Source organism: Anser brachyrhynchus (genome assembly GCF_964034855.1).
Source record: "Anser brachyrhynchus genome assembly, chromosome: 1".
Taxonomy (NCBI): domain Eukaryota; kingdom Metazoa; phylum Chordata; class Aves; order Anseriformes; family Anatidae; genus Anser; species Anser brachyrhynchus.
The window spans coordinates 45,597,836-45,613,774 of NC_137694.1; the positions used below are offsets into that span (position 1 = coordinate 45,597,836).

Genomic DNA, 15,939 nt, shown 5'->3' on the forward strand with positions numbered 1-15,939 from the left:
CAAGTAGGATGACGGTCACTACTGGAGGATGTACCTTATTGCAAGGAAGCAAAGGGTAGGCAGGCAGTGGCTCTACAGAGATCAGGGTGCAAACATTTTCTTCCACTAAGACATATTACCTTTTATTAAAACTTTCTTCCCCATAGAATTAGCACAGTTCTACCCTGCAGTGGAAAAAAGTTAGTGGATCTAATTTGGCAATATGTGCAAGTGGTCCTGATGTCTTGTTGAGTCCGAGGCATCCATCCACAGGGTCATGCACTGTGTGGTCACTCCAGAAGGGCAAATTCTGGCCCTTCTGTCAAATGGTTTCTAGAGGAACTTGTAGGAACAATTTGCCGATTTTTCCTCCTTCTTAAAACACCTTCAGACTAACAAGGTCAATATTCCTTGATATTTCTGATGGAGCTCCAGTTATTTGGAAAAGGGTAAAGTGAATTGATCAGCTCCTGGACTTTGTATTTAGCTGTATCATCACCAAGATATACATTTACTTCCACCTGTCTTCTTACAGTCTTGGCTTTTGAACCTCCTTCTTCATGTTGTGGCTGACTATGCCTCCGCACATTCTGCAAGAATTGCAGTGTTATCACTTCGAGACAAGAGGTGGTAGGGCTTTCACAACACTCAGCATTTTGATTCATGTTGCTCCATCCAACACTTCAGCAGTCTTCAGACTTACAACTCTCCTATTTTGGGCTAATGGTCAGCAAATTCTTTAATTTCTTAATGCTAAATGATTTGCAAAAGGATATAGACAGCGGCCCATTTCAGCCAAATCTAATTCTACAGCCTGTGTAGAATTGTTGTGCATGAAGGATTTCAAGCCATTTTGTGTTACCACAGTCTGGTTGTTTCCCACTCCTCCCCTCCTTAGATAACGAAGAGGAATAAAGAAAAAGTTACAAGAGCAGAGATTTTGAATGACTGTGTTCTCTTGTTCTGCTGACCTTGTTCATCTGGTTTTTTTTTTTCTTCTTTTTTTTTTTTTCCCACTTAGGTCTTTAAGACACAGACTGTCTGCTGTTATGTGTATCATACACCCTAATTCCCGATGGGGCCTAGGTGTGATCTGGCAATACAACTATGTTGGCAATTTTGGGCAAGATGTCCTATCCTGATTTGTTTCCTTCAGAGAGCAGACAGTCCTGTAGCTGAATAGGCACTGTTCAAATATTTAAAACTTGTTACCAACCTTTCACAATAATACTTCCAAATAAGTGACACTACAGTTAGTCACCTCTGGCCACATTTGGATGCTTGTCTATCTGCCAGCACTTCTGCACACATAAATTGTTAGACCAGCGGATTGTACTCATGATCAAGCATATCCTCCTAAAAATACTTAGGTACTGCTAGGTTATAGAAACAGTTCACATATGTGACCTTAACTGATGGTAAATGCAAGCTAACACATCTTAGTCCACCATGGGAGAAGCCATCACTGCCGTGCATATGCTGCGGGTGCTGGCCACACACATGGACATGTACTCTCATGTTGTTAATGTGCAGTCATTGGCTATGAAATAGCAGCTCGGTCATGAGCAGGAGCCATGGTTCTGTAAAGCACTGTAAGATATATAATTGCTTTAAAGTTCAGGGCCCTGAACTTAAGTCATGCATGGGAGCTTCCTGGAAAGAGTGCAGAGACTTACTCATTGGTCTGCTCTGCTCATGCCAACATTAGCTCTGGAGAAGACTAAGCCTTGTAAGACCCCTAACTTCGAAAGATTTACCACAGTATACACCATATTAACCATGGGCACACTTGTGATAAGTGCACACAACAGTGATTAACTAATCCTCTTTCACTGCACTCTCCACTGCAGAAAACCAGGAATTTTTTTATAAACTGAATTCCTATCTTCTTTTAAGCAGTTTCTTCCTCACCCCATCATGGCCACTCATTGTGATAAGATTTTCCGTTCTTCTTTCTTTCCTTTCGTTCTTTCTGTAGACGTTCTAATTCTGCTTCGTACATCATTTCCTGAATCAGGTATTTTTCTCTCCTCATCCGATCCCTCAGGTCTTTCGGGAGATCTGGGATTAAGTAGGAAATCAGGTGCTTTATGCAAAAGACGAGGTGCTGTGAAAAGAAAAAAAAAGTTGAAGAATGAAAATCTTAAGAAAACAAGTACTACAAGTACTACAAGTACTCCCGAAAACCCTTTCCTTCCAATTCACACAAAGATGCTGTGTTAGAACTAAAGCATTACTAAATCTGAAGAAACCAAATCATGAAGATTTTCCCCCACAAAAACTCCAGCCAAAGTCAACGGACTATGGATCTCAGCAAAGGTCAAGAGCAGCTGGGTCCAAATGAAGCCTTGAAATTGTTGTATGACCTCTGTGTTCAAACAGTAAGGTTGTCTGGGCAAGGACTGGTATTAGTGGATTCCTCTGCAGGAGGAGGAAGATCAAATGATATAATACTTTCCTGTTGCTGGAAAACTCTTGCATCAGTACTGGAAGCAATGTTACCCATACAAAACAAAGCTTTTTTTTTTTTTTTAACTTACACTCTGTATCTCTAATCCAAACGCATATTGCTATTTATTAAACATCCCAATTAAACACAAGGTGATCTTTTGTCCCTCGTGTTTTAGGCATGCCACAGCAAAGCTTGAGTGTGATGGGGGAGGACAGCTCAGGAGTCCTCTTTTGATTGATCAAAGATGGTGCTAGGAGATGTACACACTTCACTTGAGAGGAGGTGCTGAGAAACCAAAATCCTCCATCTCAGCAAGAACACTCATTCCAGATTGGAGAAATAAAAGTACTTCTGCAAACAGACCTCTTCCTTTGAAAGGCACTGAAAAGAAAATGTAACATATTTTCCCATATATTCTTCCCTCATGAGAAACAAACAAACAAACAAAAACTCAAACCTGCAAGACCTTAATTGCTGTTTGTATTCCAAATCTAAAAAAAACAAAAACAACAACAACAAAAATGCTTCTTCAGTCATAGCATTTTCACTGAACTCTCGGTTTAGCCTGGACAAATAATTCCTCTTACAGTGATAGGAAGTACTTTTTGTTTTTGAGGGAGGCCAAGATAGCCAGAAATAATTACATCCACTTGGTCAGTGTCAAATGGTTGTCTGAGCTGAAGTAGTTACTTAATTTGTGAAAAAAAACACAACAACAACCTGTCTTGAATCTCTTACCTCTTAATGCAATCTTCTACTGTAACTGCTGTGGCAAACACAATACATCTATCAGTGTCTTCCATAGCGAAAGACAGGCATCATTTCTGCTGCAATTACGTTTATGATTTCACAGAGATAGTTAAGGAAGTGGTTTGCAGTGCCAAGAAATGGAGTGGTCCTTGCTGAGGGAGACAGCCATGAGCCAGTCTATGGCTTTGGCTGGAGCAAAACAAAGTCAGTTCTCTTGTGCAAGCATTGGGCAGATCCAAAAAGCTATTCCACAACAGGCTGCACATTTGGCCGGGCACTGATACTTCAGCAGGACTGATCCATCTTGCTGCAGTTACCTTTGTCCTTATTCCATGCTGCCTTTACACAGCATCACAGAATGGTTCAGGTTGAAAGGGGCCTCTGGAGGTCATCCTGTCCAGCCCCCCTGCTCAGGCAGGGCCACCTGGAGCAGGCCCATGGAGCCAGGACCATGTCCAGGTGGCTTTTGAAGATCTCCAATGACCTATATACCAAGTGCCTATTTGTGTCAAAAAACTAGGCTCTCTTCAATTTTAAAACTCCTTAGGCTGACCTGCCAAGGCCATTCTTGTAGTCCTTTTTGGGAAGCGGTACCCTGGCTCTCAGTATGGACAGCTCAGGAAACAAAGAGATGAAGCCCACCAGGCCTCTATGAAATCTTTTTTTGCCCTAACGTTTCCTTGAGCATGGCAGAGGTCACAGAACAGCTGATCTACATAGGACTGGTCTCCAATTAGTTAGCCCAGCATAGGGCAAGGAGAGATGCCAGCCTGTGATGCTGTATTCCACCTTTATTTGGGGAGGGCTGAAAACTACAGTCAGGGGAATTCACTTGGACTTGTGCTGAGCCACCAAGACAACCCAAGGCAAGAAATAATCTAGAAAAGGTTTCCCCTACACTTTTCTTCTAACTCAGAAGCTCAAATGTTCTGTCTAAAAGAGGTGCTTTGAGAGCTCAGTTCAGAATTAATTTACACAGTAACGTGAGTCATAAATGCAGTATGTATTCATGAACAGTATGCCAATAATTTATGGTGATTACAGCTTCCATATCTGTGTTGGAAACCATGTTGCTATGACTTCAGAGAAGAGGATTGAGTAAAGAGTAGTTAAAATTTTTTTGTTCCCTGTTTGGCTTCTTCACAGTATAAAATGCATCTGAAACTGCTTGTGCTGAGCACTTGGGTTCAGACAGGAAATATTCAGGCACCTGAAATTTAGGCCTTATGAGTTGCATCTTATTTTGTAAATGATCACAGCTTATTTATCTACCTTCTTCTCTCTCTTTTTCAAAATCAGGATGGGAATACCAGCCATGTGAAGCTGGGTTTTCTCTGGTTTGTTTTAAATATTTTTGAGATAGTGACAGTAAGTACTAATATTATGAACGCTGTCAAAGGTATTTAATCTTTTTTATCATCTTCAGCTTTGTGATGCTAATCATTCTGTGGAAATGACTGGTATTTAAAATAGAGAAAAAAGCTAAATGAATAAACACTGTAACTTAAACTATCTTCATTTTTCACTTATTCAAATTTTATCTTTTCTTATTATGTTCCATACTTACTCACTAGCCCACATACAGCTTTCCAGCCTAACTAGGGTACTAATGCCAAAACTCAAAAAGTAATTAAAAGCATCATTTCTTTCTCCTTTGCATGTCACTGTTATAGCTTTTAAATTGCTGCATTCCCCTGCTTGTTAAAACCTAAATACTTGTGACTGTTCAGAAAACAGATAGGAGAATATAAAGCACAATGCAAATAGCAGAAACTAACACAAGAAGCTCAAGAGGTGGCATCATGGAACAGCCCAATGAAAAAGCTTAAAATGGAAATCTGTTTCACTTTGTTGTTTTTGTTATAAATACTTGTCACCTGAATGGTCACTGACCTCAAATACAATAATGAAAGCCAACCGTGCTGCTAGCACATGCCAGAACTGCAGCGTGTAGCCATAGGGCACTGGGGAGTGAGGAGGGTCTCGGTAGTCTCTGTACCTGAAAGACAAGCAAAGTATTTTATTTAGTAAAATACCTGCCCTGCTGCAACGTATTTCTATTAGCAACATGATAATTCCAACATATTATTGCAGAAACAATTTAAAAGTAGTGGAAAAATTGTATTCTCCTTAATTTGTTTTCTACATGGGACAGAAAATTCATTTTATAATGACTTATAAATTCCCCAAATCCCATATATAAGTTAGTTTTAAGAAACTAAAGAAAACACAGATGAACAAAAGAAACAAATGGTTATTTCATCTCTATGAGAGATAATGCACATTTCTCCCTGAAGATTCACCTTAGATTGCAGAGGGTGCTACACTAAATGAAATACACTATGTCTTGATGTCTAAGTCAGGAACAAAACCCTATCAAATTGTATTATCTCCAGTGCAAAATCTTAAATCTGAGATGATCTGCCCTTCTGCAAATGGCACTGTGACTTCATAGGTTAGGATGTTTTACAATATCCTAAGCATCCTGAAAACAGAAGCCCCCAGACAAAAGTCCCAAGTCAATAGAGTGTGTCTCCATGTTAGGAAGCACACACTACACGTGAAGAAATGGGGAAACATTTAATAAACAATCAGTATAGCATGGCATCATCTAGGTTCTGGCTGAGTTAACAGAATATAACCACTGTTTCTTGTTCAGACAGACTGCCTTCCTGGAAAAGTGCCTACACTACAGCAGGACATATTTCCTTACCTCACTATCAATACCTGGCTTAAAATGCAATTAAAATGACTGATGCTTTAGCAGAATTCAGATGGGCTAAGTAGCTGATAAACGCAGCTAAAGAAAGTAAGATGTTCACTTTCTTTCAAGGGTAGATATACATAACAATTCAGTGTCCCTCCAAGAACAGATTTATCTTCTAGAGATTTATGGCAACAGTTTTAATAGCATTCTATATATGGGATATTGAGGCGACAACTTTTGCATTTATTGATGGGTTTTCTACCACTAGCTTTAAGTAGCAGCAACCTCATGCTTGAAGCTGGGGAAGAAAGAAATTAAAGAAGAAAATTATCAGAATCCAAAAACGTTATCAAAAGGTGTGATGGCAAACTATGGGGAATGAAGTATTCTGAAAGCAGCTCTGCTCCACAGAAAATATTACCTGTGGATTCAACATTTGGATGTTCTTTCTGAAAAATAAGTTTCAACAGAGTCCTAAATATCAGTTATTTAAATGAAAGCATTAATCTCTCTCTCTCACACACAGCTCACTATGCTACACCACTTGATCTTATAAGTACAAATAAAAATGCGACGATATCACAAGGTATCAGTGACTTTTGGTGTATCACAGAGAATCTTTTTCTTGAGGCACTCATGAAAACATATATTAATTTTTCAAAGTGAAAAATACTGGGGCTACCTGTACCTGCAGCTACCAGGACTCTTGCTGGCAAACTAGTATTGCCATAGAAAAATGGCAACAGTATTTGTCATTTGCTATTTTTGCCTGGGACTCCATTTAAGACTTTGATTCTCTGGACCATTAAAATTAATCAGTTGCAAGTCTCATCACAGGCTACTCTCAGACTGCTATTTCCCCAATCTACTGGCTAATGATGAAGACACAAAGATGATTAACTGCTCATTTTATTCTGATTCAAACCAGAAGCATATGATTACTACTAATAATTATACCTGTAAGCAATGACAAACATATTAACTATTCATCTGTTAGGAAATGATTGACTTGATGTTTCATAAAGGTAGCTTAGGACAGACCCTGTTTATGCCAGACAGACGTGAAATAACTCAATGTGGTCACTTCTATGCAATCTTTAGTTGACTTCCTTGTACAGGATATGATAAAATCTGATTAAAACTTCATCTGATATAATCAGTCACTCATTATTGGCCCTTTGATGCCATATTTCTCCACGATGGTTGCATCTGATTCAAGCCATGACATTATACTAATCCTGTATTAGGAACATCTCCCAGATATCCACTTTTCAACTTCTCCAGCATCTAAGGAAGGAATCATGTGGGTAACAACCAAGACGTATGCCACGTGCATCTTTGAATAGCACAGTTTTTTTTTGTTGTTTGTTTGTTAAGTTCTGAAAAGCAGTTTCAACCCAAAATGTACCATGATGTTTCCCCTTTAAAATGTCTTAAAGCAGAAAGGTATTTTGATCAGATACTTACCTACAATATTTTAATGGTGAACCAGAGAATTCACTTCCATTTGATGTAGGTTCTGAGCGGTTTTCAAAGTCAGACACCAGAAATACTGATAAACTGGCATTAACATAGCCAACCATACACCTAGAGGGGAAAAAATCCTTTAGACAAGACACAGCAAGGTTTTTCCATTAACTGTTGCACCCAGGAGGATGTTCTCTGGGTTTCACGAAATCTGCAGTTTAACTGTGATGCTTATTAATATTTGAAAGGGGTACTGAGGCAGTATAAAAGAATTCTGAAGTAGATCAGATGGACAATAAAAGTGAAGCAATGACAGATTTTTATTGGCAAAGATAATGGTGAAGACTAGGACTGGTTACCTTTGAAAAGAAGGGAGGCTTAGAAAATAATGAGTGGCACCTGGAAGATAATTAGAATACTCCCACTGTCACCCACTTGGTACAAGCACAAAGGGACATTAAATTAAATGGAATAGCAATACACCTAAAACAAGCTAAGGGAAATATGACTTTTTTTTTAAGATTTTTTTTACAAAATGTCTAGTTAATCAGAGGAACTCATTGTTAACAGATCCCAGGGTGGCTGAGCATTGGGAGGGTTAGGCAGAGTTTGGAGAACAGAGTAGGAGAATGTGCATTGCCTGATAAAGGGTTGTAGGAGTCACAAGAAGGCTCAAATTTAGTATTAATAAGGCTGAGGAGAGATATGGCACAGGCATTGTGCTTTTCACTCTGTACTGCTCAAGCACATATAAGTCTACACACACTGCTCAGCATGCTGCAGAGCTGTGGGGATGAGAAAGTGCTAAATTCTCCGGTCAACTAAGAAAAGATTGCAGCTAGCAAAACCTGAAATAAGCAGCCACATCACCACTGTGGCCATCTGTTTTCAGCGCTGTCCCACTGTTCTTGATATACTTGACCCAAATCATCTACAAATCTAAACTTAGAGACCATCAACAGAATTATAAAGGGTTACCAGATTTTGAGCGAGGGTGAAGGACGGATTGAATCAACCTATCTTCATTCGCCTAACCTATACGCTGAACTGAGCAAATCAGAAAGATATTTAAAACCTATTTTGCAACACTGAAAGAGGTACAATCTTAGCCATCCATGAAACAGTACTGCATACTGTCTTTAAATACTGTATTAGAACCCAAAAGATGAATATAATTACCACACAAAACACAGCTAATTCTCTCAAAAGCTGTAATCAATGAACAAATTTAGCTACCATAAGGATAGCTTCTAAGTACCCCTGTTGGTACAGTTTTGCCAGGCAGTTCTTACCCACAGGGATTTTTAAGACAGCAAGAGAAAGTGATTCTTACACATCCATTGAACCAGATCTGCTATAATACTGCTTTGACTTCTAGAAAAATTCTACAGTTATTTAGACAAGTATCTGAACAGAGGAATGATAGGTCAGGCAACTTAGGTGTGAAAGCTGCTTTTAAAGTATATTTGAAAATCAATTTTGTCCTGCCAAGAGCTGCTGCAGGTATCAACAGCCTTGGGTGATCTACACAGAAGTTTAAAAATCCACTTTGGCGTGATCTGGTGGACTTGGTCTAATACTGTTATCATCAAAATTCAGCACTACGAAACCAGAAAGCTTAAATTTGAGTTATTGTTTCTGGTTGTTTTTTTTTTTAAGAAAAAAATTCTTTAAGAAATTCTCCATTATATCATTTTCTGTACAGTTAGAGTTGACTTTTTTTTTTTTTTAAACTATGTATTTTAAAACCTTTCAGAAATTGCATTTAAGTACCATGTAGCTTTGAGTCAAAATCTCCATAGTGATTGGATTTGGAACTTAATTTAATCTCAATATTTTTCTAGTATCACTGGGTGTTATACAGATCTAATACCTACAGATGTCTTGGGAAAGAAAGGAGAACCTCTCTCATGGTTAGTTAATAGCAGGTGTTCTTGACTCCTTAATTTGAGAAAATTCAATATTCCTGTGTATTTTTTAATAGCTTCCTGCTTTTGTAACAGAGTTATGAATAACAATATCTAGAATGATGACATATATAGTTTTTATGTTAGTTGGCTCTTCCACAGGATTAATATCTGATGGTTTCAACTGAGAAATTCACTCAGAAAAGCAGCAAAGGTGTGATAACACTGTACAAGAGTTTTGTAAAAAATTAAGAGCTTTCTCTGTGAGCCAAGCTACTTCCCCTATGCAGAACAAGTTTCAAAACAAGTTTCAGTGAGTCATTTGATTCCTTACACAAATCAGATTTCTAAAGGCATTGTTTTTGTCCTGCGCAGTGGCTCTGAGAAAATCAGTAGCAAGGAAAATTGCTGACAGTGCCTCAGTGTCCTATGGATCTTCATCACAGCACAAGCAGAGGCACATGCTCAGCAACAGCTGGCACCAGACCAAACACCTTACCAGCAAAGGGACTTTAACTCTTCATGAAAATAAATGGAACGTTTCCCCAGGTACCTACTAAAATGCCAGACCCCTTGTAGGACAGCAAGTTAGCAGCATTGCTAATCAAGAACTGCAACACCAGCTGCTCTTCTTCTGTCAGTACAGTTAAACAGTATTGACAACCAAAAGATGGCAAAAAAAGCAGCGACAGGAGAAACCACTTCCTATAGCAAGGAAGAAAAATCAATCTGCCTTAAGTCCAACAGCAGAACGTAAGCTCTCCTGTTTAGCTTGGGTTTCTCTGAACAGCAGGTTCTTACTAATGGAGCTATCAGATTGTTTGCAAAATGTGTCCATCTGTGGTCAGCTCGATTCAGTGACCTTCCCTCTGCTCAACAGCCAGGGTTTTACAAGTTGCAATGTAGCAGCCATACTCATACTTGCTGGCAGTGTGCACACTCTAAAGTAATCTCAGTGTTTACCAACACTGATGTTTACCACATCTACTTAGGCAGCAGGGGTTCAGTTCACAAATGTCTCCTGAAAGATGTAATTGAAGGACTCTAGTTTTAGAAGAAAGACAAATTACTTTGCTCTGTAAGTGTATCTTGATTTATTACTTGGGAACTGCTTCATCTCGTTAGACACTAGTTTTTGGAACAACACATACTGAATACAGGAAATACAGCTTAATGAATAAGTTTCAAATGCTGATTAAATCAAATCCATAACTGATAAATATCTGCACAGCTTTGTAATGAAGAGAGGATTTTATCCATGTACACCAGCTAGGAAATGCAACTTGTGCAGCATACTATTAGACATGCCAAATTTCTGCAATAGTTCTGCCATATTTTCCTTGAATTAATGTCACAGATTATAGTCACTCAGCAAGCCACTCTATGAATATGCAAAGTGTCAATATCTATGCCTAGTATCTGCTAACTAAGCACAAACAATACATTTGGGTTAGTGTAATCAGTATATACACAGACGGTACTGTCGCATCTATTCAAGAAGTAAGAGATTTTTCATGCACAACTGTTTTCCTAAGGAAAAGCTTACTTTTGTCCAGCTTCTCCTTGGCCTGCACAAGGTCCATATTTGTAAGCATAAACAAGTCGAGGGATGAAATCCGATGTCACAGCTATAACGAATGCATTTGTGATAACAGAAAGAATTCCAATGCCTTCCAGAATCCCATACCAGATTCCTGTATAATAAGGAGGGTATGTTAGCTCCGGGAAAAACAAGGTCCAAAATACTTCAAATACTGCATGCTCTGAAGCAGCTGTCCCACCACCCAAAACCTTTTTATGTAGTTTCTATTAGAGTCACTGACTGAAAATTATTTTTCTTATTGAGCAGCAGGACCTCAGTGGACAAGATTTATGTTCCCACTGGGTGGGAATTTTGTTTATCCTGCAAAGTATCTCAATGCTCATGAAGATCTTGGTTCCAGCAAACCCCATAACCATGTGGACAGTTTTAAACATGGTAAGCCTCCTTGCTTATGATGACGGCTATCCAGCCTTTGAGGGAAATCTGCAGTGGCATATGTTCACACAGTGTGTCTGCTGTGAGTATATGTAATCTACGATCTGCAGGCCACAAAGGCCTTGCATATAACTTGTGTATGGCCGGTCAGCACGTACCTCTGCATCAAAATCTTCATGGCATGCTAAAGCTATATAGTGGTACATGGCCCCCAGTATGCTCAGTTTTAACTGCCTGACAGATCTTGTGGTACAGACACAACAACTCTGATCATGAGGACCACCAGTGAGGAATACATGAAAGGCAGGTTAGATGTACCATTGATTTTAATGAGGCATCATGCTACCCCTAAAAACTTTTCTGAATAGGGACCAAGTGCAACTCATTTTGAGAAATAATACCTGAATCTGCCTGAAAAACAAAACAAAACAAAACAAAAACCCAAGAACTGTTTTTCTGTGCTTTTATTATTTAAATTACATAACCATCTTTTCAGAAATTTTCTTCTGTGTATGCTGTGTACTGGCTGACCTCCTCATAGAGCGACACTGTTCACACACAAGGCTTTACTCAGACATAGATTTGAGGTACATGGTAGAGCTCTCTGAGAGCAGAAAGCCTGGGATTCTGCTATTTCATGGGAAGTGCTGCTCTTTTTTGGAGTGCACCAGGGATTCAGCATTGGGCAAATAAGTTTGCTTTATTGTGTCCTTCTGCTTTTGCACACTGGAAGGATGGAGGAGATTTATAATCAATATGTGTCCACAGAGCCCTTGCAGCAATGTATAGACGACTGACCTCAAAGTTATGCGAACCCTGTGTTTAGCAGTGTAGTCATTCCTCACTGAGGACAAGTAGTCTCTTGGGATTTAGACCCATCCTGTCTCATGCGAGTGGACCTAGTGGACATAGCCACTGAGTCACAGGTGAGATTTTTGGTCAGGTAAATAGAAAAAACACAGTAATCTTATCAAATGGTGGCTGCTTTAATTTGACTTTGATGTTTCTGCTGCTCTCCCTAGTTGTTATATTCAAACTGAGCAGTGGCAGTGGCATGTGTTCAGATAGTGTGTCTGCCACAAGAAGAAACCTGCAGAGAACATTGATCACTTCATTACACCATCTTGGCTGTTAAGTCACCCAGAAAGTCATTAAAGGAAGTTTTTTTTTTTTTTTTTTTCCCAATATTGACTATTAATTGCATAAATAGACTGGTATCTGTATAGATGTTTAAAGATTTTTGGAACAGTCAAATTGTGTATTGTTAATGTGGAAGAAGACTGAAAATTTCTTGAAGTGGTCAGTATTTTGCCCTAAAAATAGCACACACATGTAACAAAGAACTCACCTATATCTTTGGCTCTTGAAGCTAAAGGTCTTCTCCACTGGGTGACAAATTTGTATGCATCAAGCCGAATTTCAATAATATTGTTAAGTAAGGCCAGAAGTGGTGCCAGTGGAAAAGCTGCCACAAAAATGGTTGTGAATCCAAATTGAAGAACTAGGAAAGAAGTGGAAAGGTCACGGTGTAACTATTGAGCTCTAATTCCAAGTTCTGAGATACTGAAGTATAACACGTACAAACATTCCTTATTGTGCTGTACTATACAATAATCTTGTGACAATTATGCAGAACTTTCTTGCCAAATCTCAGAGCAAGGATGACCAAATCAAATGGAAATCAATCACCAGAATGGACTTCAACATCTAGATTTTGTAATTTGGAGAAGAGTTTGGAGGTGGACAATCTATGCTTTTAGAAATTTACATTTTTATTCCAGCACCAATTAGGGTCTCTCAATATTTGCAAAGATTAGGGTTTACTGTACAAGTAGGCAGCAGTTTGAAACCTTATGTAAGTTTCCTGAGGCAGGTCTTCAGACTCCCAGATTTGCCATTAATTCGAAAAGAATTGTGTGAGGGAGAAAAGAAAAAAACTTTCATGATAAACACAGTTCGGTCACACAGGGCAAAAGTTTTTTGTTCTTTAACATTTGTTACAGCAGTTATTCTCCCCTTTCCTCTGGATAAAGCAATGCCTTTTGACAGCAAGCTAATTTGTAAACATGAGGCAGTAGATGATGGTGAATTTTAAACATAACCAAGCATCCAAGTCTGTTCCATTCAGTTTAAAATAAAAGCCCAAGGGAACTTCCTTAAGCAAAACCCAGCAAACTTCTTCAGAAACATATACAGGTGAAGAGGTGGGCTGCTATTTAGAAAACAACCTTCCTCATACGAAGCCAGATTCAGAAGCATGTCATAAATGCAGGATTAACAAACCAGCAGCAGTGTGGTTAGCTGCATTGACTTGGTTTGGCTCTTAGAAATCCACTCCCATTCCTCACCTGACTTGTAAGAATAAGAACTGTTTTGCAGCCTCTTTAGCTCCACACAGCAATAGTTTAAAAAGTACACCAGCCCACATCAAAAAAAAGCAATACCATTAAAATCTAGTGAAAGAGAGAGCTAAGGTCAGTGCCATACTCATTTCTAAGTATTCATCAAAGAGTCCATAAGCATTCATAGGCTGCAGATTGTAGTCCTTTTCCCACTGGGGGAAGCTTGTTTTTCTCTGTGTGCCATACTCTTGCCGTAGTTTTCTCCTGGTCCACCAGTTTTGAATTAGCCTACATTTTCAAATAAATTAAAGAGAACAAGTAAAGACTGTTATTGGGTATTCATCGATAAACTGGAAGAGGCTGAGCGTGCACAACATACCTTGCAGAATGAATTTTCCAATGCACAGGAAAACGGAGCATTAGTAATGCATGTGGCCGAAGAGACAGTGTAATAGGTATGAAAACAGATAAGTCTAGTAGGATGTTACTAAAATGAAAAAGGGGTTTTGACATCTTTTTATTACTTATTTAGCTTATTTTTGCCTATACAAAATGGCAAATCATTTCAGGGTCTGTTTATAAGGCAGGACACAATGTTGTGTGAAGACAGTTAAGCTCTAAATGAGAAACCAGTAACCAGAGTGCTAATGCTGCTTGATCCCTTCCTGTGTGTGTGATGGCATCTCTGCACGGCTCTACACTGTGTGGGGGTGGCAGTCCCTGAGCTATCCTGGGAGGGAAGGAAATACATTGAACGTAATTATAGGGTCTGCAGCCAAACGTGCAGAGAAATGAGGGGCAGAAAGAAGTGTGTGGACTACTGACAACATGTGGTGGCCAAGAGATTAACAGCGGACTTAAGAGAGCTCTCCACCTCACGGAAGGGGAAGACTGAACTGGACTTCAGAGGAAATATGCTGTTCCTGAAGAAATGCAAGTGTAGGGGCACGGGAGAGACTGAGCCAGAATAGAAATGAGTGCCCACATCTGAAGTAAACACCTTTGTCTCTCCAGGTCAAGGAATTGCACTTACTGGGCCAAAAAGGACTTGAGCTATAATTAGTATAGAAAGCAAAACAACACGAGCTTTTCTCCAAAATTGTGGTGGGCCCCTTCATCTCAGCAAGTTAGAAGGTGCTAACTCACCCAAATAATTCAGCCAGTCATCAGTGTGAAAACTGGCTAAAAAGGATACTCCTGTGAATGAAAGGTGGTTATGACTGATGATTATGGGGCTTTGCCTCTCTTGTTCTGACTATGAGAAGGTGAGAGGGCTGAAAAATGAATTCCTGCAAAAAAGGCAAAATGCAGGATGAGGTGGGTGGGAGACCTATACTCTGAGATGTATCCCAGTTATTTCCTCCTTTGTGTGAGCAGAAACCCATAACCAGTGTTATTAATGTTGAAGACTGACAGTAAAATTCGAAGCGATGTCTTTTTCTGATTTATATTTGAGCAAAATATGAGCAATGTAATGCAATAAGGTTTTAATATTGATATGTGTTCTTCTTCCAGGAATAATATCAACTTGAAATTGCAGTTTTCCACCTCCAAATGAAGCAATAATTTATACTTTGTTTCCTAGTTATTGCAAATGTACATACAGTGCAGGAGAGAACTGTAAAATACTTTCAAAGGTCTTGAGGTGGTGTTTGTATGAAGCAGAAGCACCACGCTGACACGCCAGCATTTGTATGAACACATGGAACTATGAAACAATAAAGGCCCTTGCACACCAAACCTAGGGCCTCTCTTTGATACCTTTGAAACCTAGTTTTTAAATTTCAGGTATAAATTTCAAAACACAAGCCAGTGCCGTACATATCAGTGTGAGATGAAACAGCAGGCACTGGAGTTCCTGTTGCTAAAGAACACCTGGAGCCCTGGGCAGCATGGCCGACTCCTGCTGCGTGCCCCCATGGTCCCTGTGGGAGCACACACCAGCACCAGGGCTGGACTGCCACCCTGAAATGATGCAAAATAGCACTCTCCAAAACAGGCTGCTGTGGCATCTCTCCTAGGACTGTCTTACGGAGAAGTACTCCCCACTATCAGCTTTGGAGTGGCGCAGTGCTGGCACTGCCTGGGACTTGGCAGGCAATAGCCAGAGTATGCATGGAGGGGCAGTGATGTTCTAGACTGCAGGGTTGCCTCTAAATCCTCTGGCCATCCATGTGGCTCCAACCATGCTCCTAGCAGAAATAACTGTGTTTTTTCATACAAAAAGGAAATGTGCTTGCCTGCAGCATATCAGGGCTAGAGAGGTAGTGTGAAAGGGCTGGAGAGAAAACACATCTCCCAGTAGAATAGGTTTAAGCTTCTCACATTGCTGTGACTGTGTGATTTGTGTTGTGACT

The 15,939-nt window shown here is 39.6% G+C and overlaps 1 protein-coding gene across 3 annotated transcripts in view; it reads right to left on the reverse strand.

Annotated features, from left to right (window-relative positions):
- The window catches only part of ANO4 (anoctamin 4), a 224,567-nt gene that overhangs the window by 1,825 nt on the left and 206,803 nt on the right, over window positions 1–15,939 (reverse strand). For all 3 annotated transcript variants that reach the window (XM_080595542.1, XM_080595543.1, XM_080595544.1), the window contains 6 exons: window positions 13,728–13,870; window positions 12,589–12,741; window positions 10,809–10,956; window positions 7,356–7,475; window positions 5,075–5,180; window positions 1,891–2,086 (listed from right to left, as the gene is read on the reverse strand). In XM_080595542.1, coding sequence (XP_080451668.1) covers window positions 1,895–2,086; window positions 5,075–5,180; window positions 7,356–7,475; window positions 10,809–10,956; window positions 12,589–12,741; window positions 13,728–13,870 — 862 coding nt within the window. In that variant the 3' untranslated portion in view covers window positions 1,891–1,894. The remainder of the gene's footprint in view (window positions 1–1,890; window positions 2,087–5,074; window positions 5,181–7,355; window positions 7,476–10,808; window positions 10,957–12,588; window positions 12,742–13,727; window positions 13,871–15,939) is intronic.